The following is a 17,500-nucleotide window of genomic DNA, read 5'->3' on the forward strand; positions in this document are numbered from 1 at the left end:
TCACTCACCCCCTCTCTCTCTCACTCACCCTCTCTCTCTCACTCACCCCTCTCTCTCACTCACCTCACTCACCCCCTCTCTCTCACTCACCCTCTCTCACTCACTCACCCCCTCTCTCTCACCCTCTCTCACTCACTCACCCCCTCTCTCTCACTCACCCTCTCTCTCTCACTCACCCCCTCTCTCTCACTCACCCCCTCTCTCTCACTCACCCTCTCTCTCTCACTCACCTTCTCTTACTCACTCACCCCCTCTCACTCACCCTCTCTCACTCACTCACCCCCTCTCTCTCACTCACCCTCTCACTCACTCACTCATCCCCTCTCTCTCACTCACCCCCTCTCTCTCTCACTCACCCCTCTCTCTCACTCCTCCCTCCAACACACAAGCGGCGTAGGTCGCTGTGCTTAGGAACGAATCGGCCACGTTCTGGTCACGTGACACGAAACCTCACTCACAACAACAACAACAGCAGCAGCAGCACAACCTACATCGTGGATGATCAGGCCTCCCCCTGCAGGGCGTTCAACTTACAATTCATTTAATTATTTCTTTCATTCCCCGCCTGTTCGTTCATTGTTGTTGTTGTTGTTTATGTTGTCATCACGAGACGCTGCGTAACGTGATGTCCCGTACGCGGCACGGATTGGCCCGTGCAAATACCGTACCGTGCCCGCTCTCCCACCTACCAACGCGCACCCTCACTACCTACCTACACACGCACGGAGGGGGCGAGGGTGGCGAAGGTGGTGAGGGTGGCGAGGGCGGGGAGCAACAACAACCGCTCCATGTTTTGATCGTTCCGCAAAACCAGAAGCCATCTCCGGCTCACTCACTCACACTCACTCACTCACACACCCACTCACTCACCCACTTACTCACCCACTCACTCACCCACACACTCACTCACCCAGTCACGCATTCACTCACCCACTTACTCACTCACTCACCCACCCAACTATCCACCCACCCACTCACACACTCACACACTCACTCACACACTCACCCACTTACCCACTTACTCACTCACTCACTCACCCACCCACTCACCCCACCCACCCACCCATTCACCCACTTACTCACTCACCCACTTACCCACTTACTCACCCACTCACTCACCCACTCACCCACTCACTCACCCACTCACCCATTCACTCACCCACTCACTCACTCACCCACTCACTCACCCACCCACCCAGTTACCCACTCACTTACTTGCTTACCCACTCACACACCCACTCACCCACTCACTTACCCACTCACTCACCCACTCACTCACCCACTCACACACCCACTCACCCACTCATTCACCCACTCACTTACCCACCCACTCACACACCCACTCACACACTCACTCACACACTCACTCACCCACTCACCCACCGACCAACTCACCCTTCCCCTCACCCCCCTCGTCCCCCCACGCCACTCCCCCACAGGAGTTCGCCCTCAACCGAAAGCCTTGACCCTTGGTGAACTCTACGGGGAGTTTGACCTCAACAGCAGCGAGTGGACAGATGGCATCATTTCCTCCATCATGCGCACCGCCTGTACAGGTTAGCGCCCGCACACCGCTACCCCCCACCACCCCCACTACCCCCCACTACCCCCCCCACTACCCCCCACTACCCCCTACCTAACCACCCACCCACCGCATCGGGCCATGCCCACGGACCACCAGTTGCTACTAGCTGCACGTGCCACTGCGTCTACGCGCTGACCAATCACCGCTAGGCAGTGCCACTGCGTCTACGCGCTGACCAATCACCGCTAGGCAGTGCCACTGCGTCTACGCGCTGACCAATCACCGCTAAGCAGTTGCTCCTCGCTGCACGTGCACTATATACTACACTATACAGTACACTGTAGACTACGCTATACACTACACTGTACACTACACTATATACTTCACTATACACTACACTATACTATACACTACACTATACACTACACACTACACTACACTATACACTACACACTACACTATACACTACACACTACACTATACACTACACTATATACTACACTATATACTACACTATACATTACACTATACACTACACTACTAACACTACACAATACAATACACTATACACTACACTATACACTACACTATACACTACACTATACTATACACCACACTATACCAAACACTACACTACACTATACCAAACACTATACACTACACTATACACTACACCACACACTACACTATACACTACACTATACACTACACACTATACACTACACTATACACTACACTATACACTACGCTATACCAAACACTATACACTACACTATACCAAGCACTATACACTACACTATAGAATATAGTGTAGTGTATAGTGCACGACCACCACACACTCACACACTCGCACCCCCACACACACTCACACGCACACACACTCACACCCGCTCGCATGCATTACCCCAGCACGACCCCCACACTCTCACACAACAACAACAACCGCCATTCGTCACTATGTGGCGGTGACGTCACCACGACGCTTGTGCCAGGCTATGTGCACCTTGAGGCCACGTGAAGTGTCGAACGCCCGCTGGCAGGAGGTCACGGGGCAGACCCAAGTGCCACGTGTCGACTGGCTGAGACGACTGACTGATGCACCACCTGTGCCCCCTACTATGCCAACTTGCTGTGCTTTAGCCACCCGGCGCTCCGCTCGTTGTTGTGAGCGTCGCTTCTCCACCCTCTGTTGTTGTTGGAGGGCGACTGCCTCCAACTGCCCAGTAGCGTCCTTCACAAGCCTCCTTCACAGAGGCCGATCTTGACACCGCTGGTACCAGTCATCGGCAAGTCCACTCAGCTCCACGTCCTCCTGTACCACATCACTCCATCTCTTCTCTAGCCTGTGCCGCGCCCGTTTAGCCCCCTCGATCCGGCCGAACAAAGGCTGTTTCGGCATGCGGTGGCTGGGCATGCGGGCTACATGGCCCAGCCAACGCAGCCTTGCCTGCCGGAGGAGCTCACCGATGGGACTTTGTCCAGATCTTTCAAGGATATGTGAGCTCCTCACACAATCCAGCCTGGTTAAACCCAAGATGGATCGTAGGCAGGCCAGCCTAAATGTTTCTAACCGGCGAAGATGTTCCATTAGGGGGGTCCAAGTTTCGCAAGCGTAGAGAATGGAGGGAATGACCGTGGCCGAGAAGACCTGAAGCTTCGTGTGGAGCAACAGACCAGGTAGCTTCCACACAGTGTTACGCAACCGATGAAAAGATAATGCCGCTCGACTGATTTGGAGTGAGACCTCTGCTCTTAAACCGGAGCCGGTCATGAGCACACTGCCCAGGTATGGGAAACTCTCCACTCTCTCCACAACTGCCCCATCACCAATTGGGAGTTGTGGGGTTGGAGTGTCCGATGGTACAAAATACCCAGGCAGGTGCTTCGTTTTGGTGGGGCTGATGCTAAGGCCCCATCTCTTGGTGGCAAGCTCCAGTCTCAGCAGCAGCTCTTCCAACTCCTCCTCTGAACGAGCAGCAATTACCAAATCATCGGCATACATAACGTGGTTGAGCAATAGGGAGCCATCCCTTGACCGCACCCGGGCATCGATCAGCCTCCCATTGTATCTGTACCAGATGGAAATTCCTCCGGTACAGCTATTGCAGGCTTCACGAACTCCGTGGTCGAAATAGATGTTAAATGATGTGGCAGCCAGAGGACATCCCTGTCGCACCCAAGGTGAACAGGGAATGGCTCCAACTCCTGGCTACATGGTTAATGATCATGAGCAGCGGGTCAGGGACTCCTAAAGCACGAAGAACACACGCACACACACATTCGCATGCACACACACACTCACACGCACACATACACTCTCACACGCACACACACACATTCGCACGCACACTCTCACACACACTCACACACACTCTCTCGCATGCATTACCCCTGTTCGACCACCATACACACAGACATACCCTCACACACACTCTCTCACACACACACGCACACACACAGACACACTCTCACACACACACACTCTCTCACACACACGCACACATTTGCACACATTCACACACACTCTCACACATACACTCACACACACACTCTCACACACCCTCACACATACACTCACACACACACTCTCACACACTCTCACACACACACAGACACTCGCAAGCACACGAACACACACGCTCACACACACACTCTCACACACACTCTCACACACACTCTCACACATACACACACACACTCTCACACACTCTCACACATACACTCACACACACACACTCTCACACACTCTCACACACACAGACACTCGCAAGCACACATACTCACTCACACACTCACACAGACTCTCACATACACACTCTCACATACACACTCTCACACACACACACTCTCACACACACTCTCACACACACTCTCACACACACTCTCACACACTCACACACTCTCACACACACTCTCACACACTCTCACACACACACACTCTCACACACACACACTCTCACACACACTCTCACACACGCACTCTCACACACTCTCACACACACTCACACACTCTCACACACACTCTCACACTCTCTCACACACACACACACTCTCACACACTCTCACACACACTCACACACACACACTCTCACACACACACTCACACACACACTCTCACACACACACTCACACACACTCTCACACACACTCTCACACACACGCTCACACACACTCACACACACACACTCTCGCTCGCATGCATTACCCCAGCACGACCCCCAGACGCACACACACACACGCACTCTCGCACACACTCACACACTCGTTACACTCACACTCTCACACACTCTCACACACACACTCTCACACACACACACTCACACACGCACTCACACACACTCTCACACAAACACTCTCGCACACACTCACACACTCGTTACACTCACACACACACTCTCACACACTCTCACACACACTCTCACACACACACTCTCACACACTCTCACACACACACCCTCACACACTCTCACACACACAGACACTCGCAAGCACACGCACACACACGCTCACACACACACACTCTCACACAGACTCTCACACACACTCTCACACACACACTCTCACACACACACTCTCACACACACACACACTCTCACACACTCACACACACACTCTCACACACACTCTCACACTCTCACACACGCTCACACACACACTCTCTCACACACACACTCTCGCTCGCATGCATTACCCCAGCACGACCCCCAGACGCACACACACACGCGCACTCTCGCACACACTCACACACTCGTTACACTCACACAGACACTCTCACACACGCACTTATACAATCACTCATACACTCATACACTCACTCGCACACTCACTCACACACTCACTCATACAATCACTCATACACACACTCACCCATACACTCACTCACTCATACACTCACACACTCACTCATACACTCACTCACACACTCTCACACACACACTCTCACACACACTCTCACACACACTCTCAAACACACACTCTCACACACTTTCACACACACACTCTCACACACCCTCACACACACTCTCACACACACACTCTCACACACACACTCTTACACACACACTCACACACACACACTCTCACACACACACACTCTCACACACACAAACACTCTCGCTCGCATGCATTACCCCAGCACGACCCCCAGACGCACACACACACACACGCACTCTCGCACACACTCACACACTCGTTACACTCACACACCTAAATGTCACTCGCATCAGATTCGCGAATGCGTCCCCGCATTTCGAGTCGATGCCATTCACTTGCAAATTCTACCCCGCACATCAAATAACCGCTATGAGGGCGCACACAAAAGTGTTCAAGGATAAAGGTCCCCCGTGTAGCCTCTAACAGGCTGTAGGGGCAAGTGCTGTTAGTGGTAGCGAGTAGCAGCAGCTATGAACACACAATGACAAAGATCCCCCGTGTAGCCTCTAACAGGCTTTCGGGGCAAGTGCTTTTAGTGGTAGCAGCACCAGCAGCAGCTATGAACACACAAAGACAAAGATCCCCCGTGTAGCCTCTAACAGGCTGTTGGGGCAAGTGATGTTAGTGGTAGCAGCACCAGCAGCAGCTATGAACACACAAAGACAAGGTCCCCCGTGTAGCCTCTAACAGGCTGTAGGGGCAAGTGCTGTTAGTGGTAGCGAGTAGCAGCAGCTATGAACACACAATGACAAAGATCCCCCGTGTAGCCTCTAACAGGCTGTTGGGGCAAGTGCTGTTAGTGGTAGCAGCACCAGCAGCAGCTATGAACACACAAAGACAAGGTCCCCCGTGTAGCCTCTAACAGGCTGTAGGGGCAAGTGCTGTTAGTGGTAGCGAGTAGCAGCAGCTATGAACACACAATGACAAAGATCCCCCGTGTAGCCTCTAACAGGCTGTTGGGGCAAGTGCTGTTAGTGGTAGCAGCACCAGCAGCAGCTATGAACACACAAAGACAAAGATCCCCCGTGTAGCCTCTAACAGGCTGCTGGGGCAAGTGCTGTTAGTGGTAGCAGCAGCAGCTATGAACACACAGAGACAAAGATCCCCCGTGTAGCCTCTAACAGGCTGTAGGGGCAAGTGCTGTTAGTGGTAGCAGCAGCAGCTATGAACACACAAAGACAAAGATCCCCCGTGTAGCCTCTAACAGACTGTAGGGGCAAGTGTTGTTAGTGGTAGCAGCACCAGCAGCAGTTATGAACACACAAAGACAAAGATCCCCTGTGTAGCCTCTAACATGCTGTTGGGGCAAGTGCTGTTAGTGGTAGCAGCAGTAGCTATGAACACACAAAGACAAAGATCCCCCGTGTAGCCTCTAACAGGCTGTAGGGGCAAGTGCTGTTAGTGGTAGCAGCACCAGCAGCAGCTATGAACACACAAAGACAAAGGTCCCCCGTGTAGCCTCTAACAGGCTGTAGGGGCAAGTGCTGTTAGTGGAAGCGAGTAGCAGCAGCTATGAATACACAAAGACAAAGATCCCCCGTGTAGCCTCTAACAGGCTGTCGGGGCAAGTGCTGTTAGTGGTAGCAGCACCAGCAGCAGCTATGAACACACAAAGACAAGGTCCCCCGTGTAGCCTCTAACAGGCTGTAGGGGCAAGTGCTGTTAGTGGTAGCGAGTAGCAGCAGCTATGAACACACAATGACAAAGATCCCCCGTGTAGCCTCTAACAGGCTGTTGGGGCAAGTGCTGTTAGTGGTAGCAGCACCAGCAGCAGCTATGAACACACAAAGACAAAGATCCCCCGTGTAGCCTCTAACAGGCTGCTGGGGCAAGTGCTGTTAGTGGTAGCAGCAGCAGCTATGAACACACAGAGACAAAGATCCCCCGTGTAGCCTCTAACAGGCTGTAGGGGCAAGTGCTGTTAGTGGTAGCAGCAGCAGCTATGAACACACAAAGACAAAGATCCCCCGTGTAGCCTCTAACAGACTGTAGGGGCAAGTGTTGTTAGTGGTAGCAGCACCAGCAGCAGTTATGAACACACAAAGACAAAGATCCCCTGTGTAGCCTCTAACATGCTGTTGGGGCAAGTGCTGTTAGTGGTAGCAGCAGTAGCTATGAACACACAAAGACAAAGATCCCCCGTGTAGCCTCTAACAGGCTGTAGGGGCAAGTGCTGTTAGTGGTAGCAGCACCAGCAGCAGCTATGAACACACAAAGACAAAGGTCCCCCGTGTAGCCTCTAACAGGCTGTAGGGGCAAGTGCTGTTAGTGGTAGCAGCACCAGCAGCAGCTATGAATACACAAAGACAAAGATCCCCCGTGTAGCCTCTAACAGGCTGTCGGGGCAAGTGCTGTTAGTGGTAGCAGCAGCAGCAGCTCTGAACACACAAACACAAAGATTCCCCGTGTAGCCTCTAACAGGCTGTAGGGGCAAGTGCTGTTAGTGGTAGCAGCAGTAGCTATGAACACACAAAGACAAAGATCCCCCGTGTAGCCTCTAACAGACTGTAGGGGCAAGTGTTGTTAGTGGTAGCAGCAGCAGCAGCAGCTATGAACACACAAAGACAAAGATCCCCCGTGTAGCCTCTAACAGGCTGTAGGGGCAAGTGCTGTTAGTGGTAGCGAGTAGCAGCAGCTATGAACACACAATGACAAAGATCCCCCGTGTAGCCTCTAACAGGCTGTTGGGGCAAGTGCTGTTAGTGGTAGCAGCAGCAGCAGCAGCTATGAACACACAAAGACAAAGATCCCCCGTGTAGCCTCTAACAGGCTGTAGGGGCAAGTGCTGTTAGTGGTAGCAGCACCAGCAGCAGCTATGAACACACAAAGACAAAGATCCCCCGTGTAGCCTCTAACAGGCTGTTGGGGCAAGTGCTGTTAGTGGTAGCAGCAGCAGCAGCTATGAACACACAAAGACAAAGCTCCCCCGTGTAGCCTCTAACAGGCTGTAGGGGCAAGTGCTGTTAGTGGTAGCAGCAGCAGCAGCAGCAGCTATGAACACACAAAGACAAAGATCCCCCGTGTAGCCTCTAACAGACTGTAGGGGCAAGTGCTGTTAGTGGTAGCAGCACCAGCAGCAGCTATGAACACACAGAGACAAAGATCCCCCGTGTAGCCTCTAACAGACTGTAGGGGCAAGTGCTGTTAGTGGTAGCAGCACCAGCAGCAGTTATTAACACACAGAGACAAAGGTCCCCCGTGTAGCCTCTAACAGGCTGTTGGGGGCAAGTGCTGAGCGTGCCTATTGCTCCGTGTGTGCGTGAAGAGCGGGGGAGCGGTGGTGCAGCGGTAAGCGCGCTGACCGGCTGGGGGAAGTATGGTCAAACGGAGGCTCGGTCGACTTAGGCTTATACAGGCGTATCTTGGTGCGTCGCCACTGGGGGAGACAAAGGCGGCTGGGCGTGGTGCTGTTGGTCACCTACCCCCTCGTGTGCCACAGTGCCGGTAGCCTTCATAGGTGGTGCTGCTACTCGCTAAGAGCACCTGCCCCTACAATCGGTTGAGGCTACACGGGGGAGCTTTGTCTTTTGCCTGTCTCAATATTACCGGCCGCCGTGATAACACCACACACACCACACACACACCACGCTACACACACACCACACACACACCACACACACCACACGACACACATTACGCACACACACACAGCACACACACACGACACACACACACCACACACACACGACACACAACACACACACACCACGCACACACCACACACACCACACACACCTCACAACAACCGCCATTCGCCACTAAGTGGTGGTGACGTCACCACGACGCCTGTGCCAGGCTATGTGCACCCTGAGGCCACGTGAAGTGTCGAACGCCCGCTGGCAGGAAGTCACGGGGCAGACCCAGGTGCCACGGGTCGACTGACTGAGATTACTGAGATGACTGGCTGATGCACCACCTGTGCCCCCTACTGTGCCAACCTGCTGTGCTTTAGCCACCCGGCGCTCCGCTTGTTGTTCTGAGCGTCGCTCCTCCACCGTCCGTTGTTGTTGGAGGGCGACTGCCTCCAACTGCCCAGTAGCGTCCTTCACGAGCCCCCTCCACAGAGGCCGATCTTGACACCGCTGGTACCAGTCATCGGCAAGTCCACTCAGCTCCACGTCCTCCTGTACCACATCACTCCATCTCTTCTCTAGCTCGTGCCGCGCCCGTTTAGCCCCCTCAATCCGGCCGAACAAAAGCTGTTTCGGCATGCGGTGGCTGGGCATGCGGGCTACATGACCCAGCCATCGCAGCCTTCCCCGCCAGAGGAGCTCACCGATGGGACCTTGCCCAGATCTTTCAAGGATTTGTGAGCTCCTCACACAATCCAGTCTGGTTAAACCCCAGATGGATCGTAGGCAGGCCAGCCTAAATGTGCCTAACCTGCGAAGATGTTCCATTAGGGGGGTCCACGTTTCGCAAGCGTACAGAAGGGAGGGAATGACCGTGGCCGAGAAGACCTGAAGCTTAGTGCGGAGCGACAGACCAGGTAGCTTCCACAGCGTTACGCAACCGATGAAAAGATATTGCTGCTCGACTGATTCGGAGTGAGACCTCTGCTGTTAAACTGGAGCCAGTCATAAGCACACACCACACACACAACACACACACACCACACACACCACACAACACACACACACCACGCACACCACACACACTACACACACACACACAGCACACACACACAGCACACACACACACCACGCACACACCACACACACCACATATACACCTCACACACACCACACACACACCACCCACACACACCACGCACACACACACCACACACACCACACACAAACGATACACACACCACACACACCACACACATAACACACACCACACACACCACACACACACCACACACACACCACACACCACACACACACACCACACACACACACACCACACACACGCTACACACACACGCCACACACACACCACACACACACCACACACACGCTACACACACACACACACACACCACACACACCCCACACACACACCACACACACACACACACCACACACACACGCCACACACACACACACCACACACACACACGCCACACACACACACCACACACACACACACGCCACACACACCACACACACACACACCACACACACACACACCACACACACACGCCACACACACCACACACACGCCACACACACACCACACACACACACCACACACACACACACCACACACACACGCCACACACACACACCACACACACACACGCCACACACACACACGCCACACACACCACACACACCACACACACACACGCCACACACACACCACACACACCACACACACACGCTACACACACACACGCTACACACACACATTACACACACACACGCCACACACACACACACGGCAGACTTGAAAGAGTCACCAACTACAGCAACTCGCGTGTTGTTTTTGCTTTAAAGAGCGAAAGCGATTTGGGGGGGGGGGGCGGCAACAGCTGTTTGAGGCACGTGGTTCGCCTCTGCCCCCCCCCCCCCCCCCACTAACTCACTACATGGGTGGTCAGAGGGACTCCACGGTGGCTAGGAGATGTTGACTACCTCGCCTGGTACACAGGAGGTCGTGGGTTCCATCCCGACCCTGACGACGCCTGCTGCTGCTGCTGTATATTTGGAGTCTGCTCTATCCCCGTGGTCGCGTGGATTTTCCTCCGGGTCCTCCGGTTTTTCCCCTCCACATTTAGACTCAACGTCACCCACGCGTTCAGAGTCTTTGGCTGCTGCTACACATTTCCACGTGGTGATGAGGACGACGATGATGCTGCTGATTAAGCCGCCACTTGGTTGAGCTGTTATCATTTGTGGTGTCCAGGCGCGCTTCGTACAAAAGAGATACGCAGCACCTCAGTGGGACCTTAGCTGGTCAAATAACATAGTTTAGTTTTCGTATGGGTCTCGGATGAGTATGGGTCTCTGTGGGTCTATATGGCTTCTGGATCTCTGTGGGTCTCTATGAGTATGGATCTCTGTGGGTCTATGTGGGTCTCTGTGGGTCTATATGGCTTCTGGATCTCTGTGGGTCTCTATGAGTATGGATCTCTGTGGGTCTCTGTGGGTCTATATGGCTTCTGGATCTCTGTGGGTCTCTATGAGTATGGGTCTCTATGGGTCTCTGTGGGTCTCTGTGGGTCTATATGGGCTTCAGGATCTCTGTGGGTCTCTATGAGTATGGGTCTCTGTGGGTCTATGTGGGTCTCTGTGGGTCTATATGGCTTCTGGATCTCTGTGGGTCTCCATGAGTATGGGTCTCTATGGATCTCTGTGGGTCTATATGAGTATGGGTCTCTGTGGGTCTCTGTGGGTCTCTGTGGTTCTATATGGGCTTCTGGATCTCTGTGGATCTCTATGAGTATGCGTCTCTATGGATCTCTGTGGGTCTATATGAGTATGGGTCTCTGTGGGTCTATATGGCTTCTGGATCTCTGTGGGTCTCTATGAGTATGGGTCTCTATGGGTCTCTGTGGGTCTCTGTGGGTCTATATGGCTTTCTGGATCTCTGTGGGTCTCTATGAGTATGGGTCTCTATGGATCTCTGTGGGTCTCTGTGGGTCGATATGGCTTCTGGATCTCTGTGGGTCTCTATGAGTATGGGTCTCTGTGGATCTCTGTGGGTCTCTGTGGGTCTATATGGCTTCTGGATCTCTGTGGGTCTCTATGAGTATGGGTCTCTGTGGGTCTCTGTGGGTCTCTGTGGGTCTATATGGCTTCTGGATCTCTGTGGGTCTCCATGAGTATGGGTCTCTGTGGATCTCTGGCACTCTGCTATACATCTCCACGTGATGATGATGGTGATGCTGATGGTGATGATGGTGATAATCCGCCACTTCGTGTGAGCTATCGTTTGTGATCGCCAGGTCGCGTCTGAAACAAGAGAGCTGACATAGCAGCACCTGGTAAAATTACAACAACAAAAAATGTGTTGGTTTATCAGAATAAGAATATTAATTTGCACTTGAGGAATCCACAGATGGACAGAATTTCACATCCGGCTCGGAGAGACCCCCCCTGGGACACGCCTCATGTCGAACTGTGACTGTCACAGAATGTCTCAGACAGTCTGAGACAGTCTGACACAGCCTGAGACAGCCTGAGACAGTCTGAGACAGTCTGTGACAGCCTGAGACAGCGTGAGACAGTCTGAGACAGCGTGAGACAGTCTGAGACAGTCTGAGACAGTCTGAGACAGTCTGAGACAGCCCGAGACAGTCCGAGACAGTCTGACACAGTCTGAGACAGCCTGAGACAGTTTGAGACAGTCTAACACAGTCTCAGACTGTCTCAGACAGCCTGAGACAGTCTGAGACAGCCCGAGACAGCCCGAGACAGTCTGAGACAGCCTGAGACAGTCTGAGACAGCGTGAGACAGCGTGAGACAGTCTGAGACAGTCTGAGACAGTCTGCGACAGTCTGACACAGCCTGAGACAGCGTGAGACAGTCTGAGACAGCCCGAGACAGCCTGAGACAGTCTGAGACAGTCTGACACAGCCTGAGTCAGCCTGAGACAGTCTGAGACAGCGTGAGACAGCGTGAGACAGTCTGACACAGCTTGAGACAGTCGGAGACAGCGTGAGACAGCGTGAGACAGCCCGAAACAGTCTGAGACAGTCTGAGACAGTCTGAGACAGCCTGAGACAGTCTGAGACAGCCCGAGACAGTCTGAGACAGTCTGAGATAGTCTGACACAGCCTGAGACAATCCGAGACAGTCTGAGACAGTCTGAGACAGCCCGAGACAGCCCGAGACAGTCTGAGACAGTCTGAGACAGCCCGAGACAGTCTGAGACAGTCTGAGACAGCCCGAGACAGCCTGAGACAGTCTGAGACAGTCTGACACAGCGTGAGACAGTCTGAGACAGTCTGAGACAGTCTGACACAGTCTGACACAGCGTGAGACAGTCTGTGACAGTCTGAGACAGCCCGAGACAGCCCGAGACAGCCCGAGACAGCGTGAGACAGCGTGAGACAGTCTGAGACAGTCTGACACAGCCTGAGACAGTCTGAGACAGCCTGAGACAGTCTGAGACAGCGTGAGACAGTCTGAGACAGTCTGAGACAGCGTGAGACAGTCTGAGACAGTCTGAGACAGCGTGAGACAGCGTGAGACAGCGTGAGACAGTACGAGACAGTCTGAGATAGCCCGAGACAGTCCGAGACAGTCTGAGACAGTCTGAGACAGCCCGAGACAGTCTGAGACAGCCTGAGACAGTCTGAGACAGCGTGAGACAGTCTGAGACAGCGTGAGGCAGTCTGAGACAGTGTGAGACAGCCCGAGACAGCCTGAGACAGCGTGAGACAGCCTGAGACAGCGTGAGACAGCGTGAGACAGTCTGAGACAGCCTGAGACAGCGTGAGACAGCGTGAGACAGCCTGAGACAACGTTAGACAGTCTGAGACAGTCTGAGACAGCCCGAGACAGCCTGAGACAGCGTGAGACAGCCTGAGACAGTCTGAGACAGCATGAGACAGCCTGAGACAGTCTGAGACAGCCTGACACAGCGTGAGACAGTCTGAGACAGCCTGAGACAACGTTAGACAGCCCGAGACAGCCTGAGACAGCCCGAGACAGCCCGAGACAGCCTGAGACAGTCTGAGACAGCCTGAGACAGTCTGAGACAGTCTGAGACAGCCTGAGACAGTCTGAGACAGCGTGAGACAGTCTGAGACAGCGTGAGGCAGTCTGAGACAGTGTGAGACAGCCTGAGACAGCCTGAGACAGCATGAGACAGCCTGAGACAGCGTGAGACAGCGTGAGACAGTCTGAGACAGCCTGAGACAGCGTGAGACAGCGTGAGACAGCCTGAGACAACGTTAGACAGTCTGAGACAGCCTGAGACAGTCTGAGACAGCCCGAGACAGCCTGAGACAGCGTGAGACAGCCTGAGACAGTCTGAGACAGCCTGAGACAGCCTGAGACAGTCTGAGACAGCCTGACACAGCGTGAGACAGTCTGAGACAGCCTGAGACAACGTTAGACAGCCCGAGACAGCCCGAGACAGCCTGAGACAGCCTGAGACAGCCCGAGACAGTCTGAGACAGCCTGATACAGCCCGAGACAGCCCGAGACAGCCCGAGACAGCCTGAGACAGTCTGAGACAGCCCGAGACAGCCTGAGACAGCCCGAGACAGCCTGAGACAGCCCGAGACAGCCCGAGACAGCCTGAGACAGTCTGAGACAGCCTGAGACAGCCTGAGACAGCGTGAGACAGCGTGAGACAGTCTGAGACAGCGTGAGACAGTCTGAGACAGCCTGAGACAACGTTAGACAGTCTGAGACAGCCTGAGCTAGCCTGAGACAGTCTGAGACAGCGTGAGACAGCCCGAGACAGCCTGAGACAGCCCGAGACAGCCCGAGACAGCCTGAGACAGCCTGAGACAGCCCCAGACAGCCCGAGACAGCCTGAGACAGTCTGAGACAGCCTGAGACAGCGTGAGACAGCGTGAGACAGTCTGAGACAGCGTGAGACAGTCTGAGACAGCCTGAGACAACGTTAGACAGTCTGAGACAGCCTGAGCTAGCCTGAGACAGTCTGAGACAGCGTGAGACAGCCCGAGACAGCCCGAGACAGCCCGAGACAGCCTGAGACAGCCTGAGACAGCCCCAGACAGCCTGAGACAGCCCGAGACAGCCCGAGACAGCCCGAGACAGCCTGAGATAGCCCGAGACAGCCCGAGACAATCTGAGACAGCCTGATACAGTCTGAGACAGCCCGAGACAGCCCGAGACAGCCTGAGAGAGTCTGAGACAGCCCGAGACAGCCCGAGACAGTCTGAGACAGCCTGAGACAGCCCGAGACAGCCCGAGACAGCCTGAGACAGTCTGAGACAGCCTGAGACAGCCTGAAACAGTCTGAGACAGCGTGAGACAGTCTGAGACAGTCTGAGACAGCCTCAGACAGCCTCAGACAGTCTGAGACAGCCTGAGACAGCCCACCCCTCCCCCCCATCAGCTCACTTCGCTTCGCCCTCTCTTGGGGGAGGTAGGGCTGGGGGGGGCAGCACGCTGCGAGTCACACGTCACGTGGTCCCCGTCACCCCCACATACACCCTCGTCATACCACCACTACTCATCCTCGTGTCTCGCTCCTCCTCCTCCACCTCCTCCTCCACCTCCTCCTCCTCGTGTCTCTCTCCTCCACCTCCACCTCCTCCTCGTGTCTCTCTCCTCCTCCTCCACCTCCTCCTCCTCGTGTCTCTCTCCTCCTCCTCGTGTCTCTCTCCTCCTCCTCCTCCTCGTGTCTCTCTCCTCTTCCTCGTGTCTCTCGCCTCCTCCTCGTGTCTCTCTCCTCCTCCTCCACCTCGTGTCTCTCTCCTCCTCCTCCACCTCCTCTTCGTATCTCTCTCCTCCTCCTCATCCTCCTCGTGTCTCTCTCCTCCTCCTCCTCATGTCTCTCTCCTCCACCTCCCCTCCCTCGTGTCTCTCTCCTCCTCCACCTCCTCATCCTCCTCTACCTCCCCTCCCTCGTGTCTCTCTCCTCCACCTCCTCCTCGTGTCTCTCTCCTGCTCCTCCTCGTCTCTCTCCTCCTCCTCCACCTCCTCCTCGTGTCTCTCTCCTCCACCTCCTCATTCTCCTCGTATCTCTCTCCTCCTCCTCCTCCTCGTGACTCTCTCCTCCACCTCCCCTCCCTCGTGTCTCTCTCCTCCTCCACCTCCTCATCCTCCTCTACCTCCTCCTCCTCGTGTCTCTCTCCTCCTCCACACCTCCCCCGGCACGGTAGAGATAGAGAGAGTTACGTGTTGACAAAGAGGAGGAGGAGGAGAGAGGTTTACGATATTCCCCAGCTCACAACCAGGGGCCGTTTGAGATCATTTTAAGCACTTTGCTGCTGTGACGGAGGACACGCGCGCACGTGTGTGTGTGTCTGTGTGTGTGTCTGTGTGTGTGTCTGTGTGTGTGTGTCTGTGCGTGTGTGTGTGTCTGTGCGTGTGTGTGCGTCTCTGTGTGTATGTCTGTGCGTTGTGGGGAGCGATAGTGTAGCGGTTAGCGCGCTGCGCTATGAACCCGGCGACACGGGTTCGATTCCTGCTCACGGCCAACACCAGTGACGATTATCTTAACCGGTCCCGGGCCTCCCCTAGGTCGACTCAGCCTCAAATGAGTGCCTGGTGCAGTGTGTAAACATTGCCACTAGGGAGACAAAGGCGGTCGGGCGTGGTGCTGGCCACCCACCCCCTCGTGTACCGTTACCAGCCTTCATAGGTGCTCGCTAACAGCACTTGCCCCTACAGTCTGTTAAGGCTATACGGGGGATCTTTGTGTGTGTGTGCGTTTTTGTTGCGTGTGTCTGCGTGTGTGTGTCTGTGTGTGTCCGTGTGCGTCTTTTGTCATGTGTGTCTGCGTGTGTGTGTATGTGTGTCCGCGTGTGTGTGTGTTTGTCTCTGTGTGTGTGTTTGTCTCTGTGCGTGTGTGTCTGTCTGTGTCTGCCTCGGTGTTTCTGTGTGTGTGTGTATGCGCGTCTGTGTGTGCCTGTGCGTGTGTGTCTGTGCGTGTGTGTCTGTGCGTGTGTGCCTGTGCGTGTGTGTGTGTCTGTGCGTGTGTGTCTGTGCATGTGTCTGTGTCTGTGCGTGTGTGTCTGTGCGTGTGTCTGTGTCTGTGCGTGTGCGTGTGTGTCTGTGCGTGTGCGTGCGTGTCTGTGCGTGTGCGTGGGGGAGCGGTAGTTGCGGTAGCGGTTAGCGCCACGCGGTGTCACAAACCCTGCGGGTCTGGGTTCGATTCCCGCTCACGGCCAATGTCGGTGACGATCAATCTGAGCCCGTGCCTGGGCCTCCTCGCCGAGGTCGACTCAAACGAGTTAGCTGGTGCCGCGGTTTGCGGTGGTAAACGTCGCCACTGGGGAGACAAAGGCGGCCGGGCGTGGTGATGCTGGCCACCCACCCCCAACTGTGTGCCACAGTGCCGGCAGCCTTCATAGGTGCTCGCTAACAGCACTTGTGGACGGCACTTGCCCCCAGCGGGCAGCACTTGCCCCCAAGTGCTGTGGGCAAGTGCTGTCCGCTCTCTCT

The 17,500-nt window shown here is 54.7% G+C and overlaps 1 protein-coding gene across 1 annotated transcript in view; it reads left to right on the forward strand.

The window, feature by feature from the left end:
• Positions 1-1,439: 1,439 nt before the first annotated feature.
• The window catches only part of LOC142907953 (dynein axonemal heavy chain 2-like), a gene marked incomplete at its 5' end in the record, with an annotated part of 39,589 nt that continues 23,528 nt past the window's right edge, over positions 1,440-17,500 (forward strand). The window contains one exon of the mRNA XM_076057987.1: positions 1,440-1,556. Coding sequence (XP_075914102.1) covers positions 1,440-1,556 — 117 coding nt within the window. The remainder of the gene's footprint in view (positions 1,557-17,500) is intronic.

Source organism: Petromyzon marinus (assembly GCF_048934315.1).
Source record: "Petromyzon marinus isolate PM22_M1 ecotype Great Lakes invasive population chromosome 67 unlocalized genomic scaffold, UKy_Petmar_22M1.pri1.0 chr67_unloc.3, whole genome shotgun sequence".
NCBI classification, from domain to species: domain Eukaryota; kingdom Metazoa; phylum Chordata; class Hyperoartia; order Petromyzontiformes; family Petromyzontidae; genus Petromyzon; species Petromyzon marinus.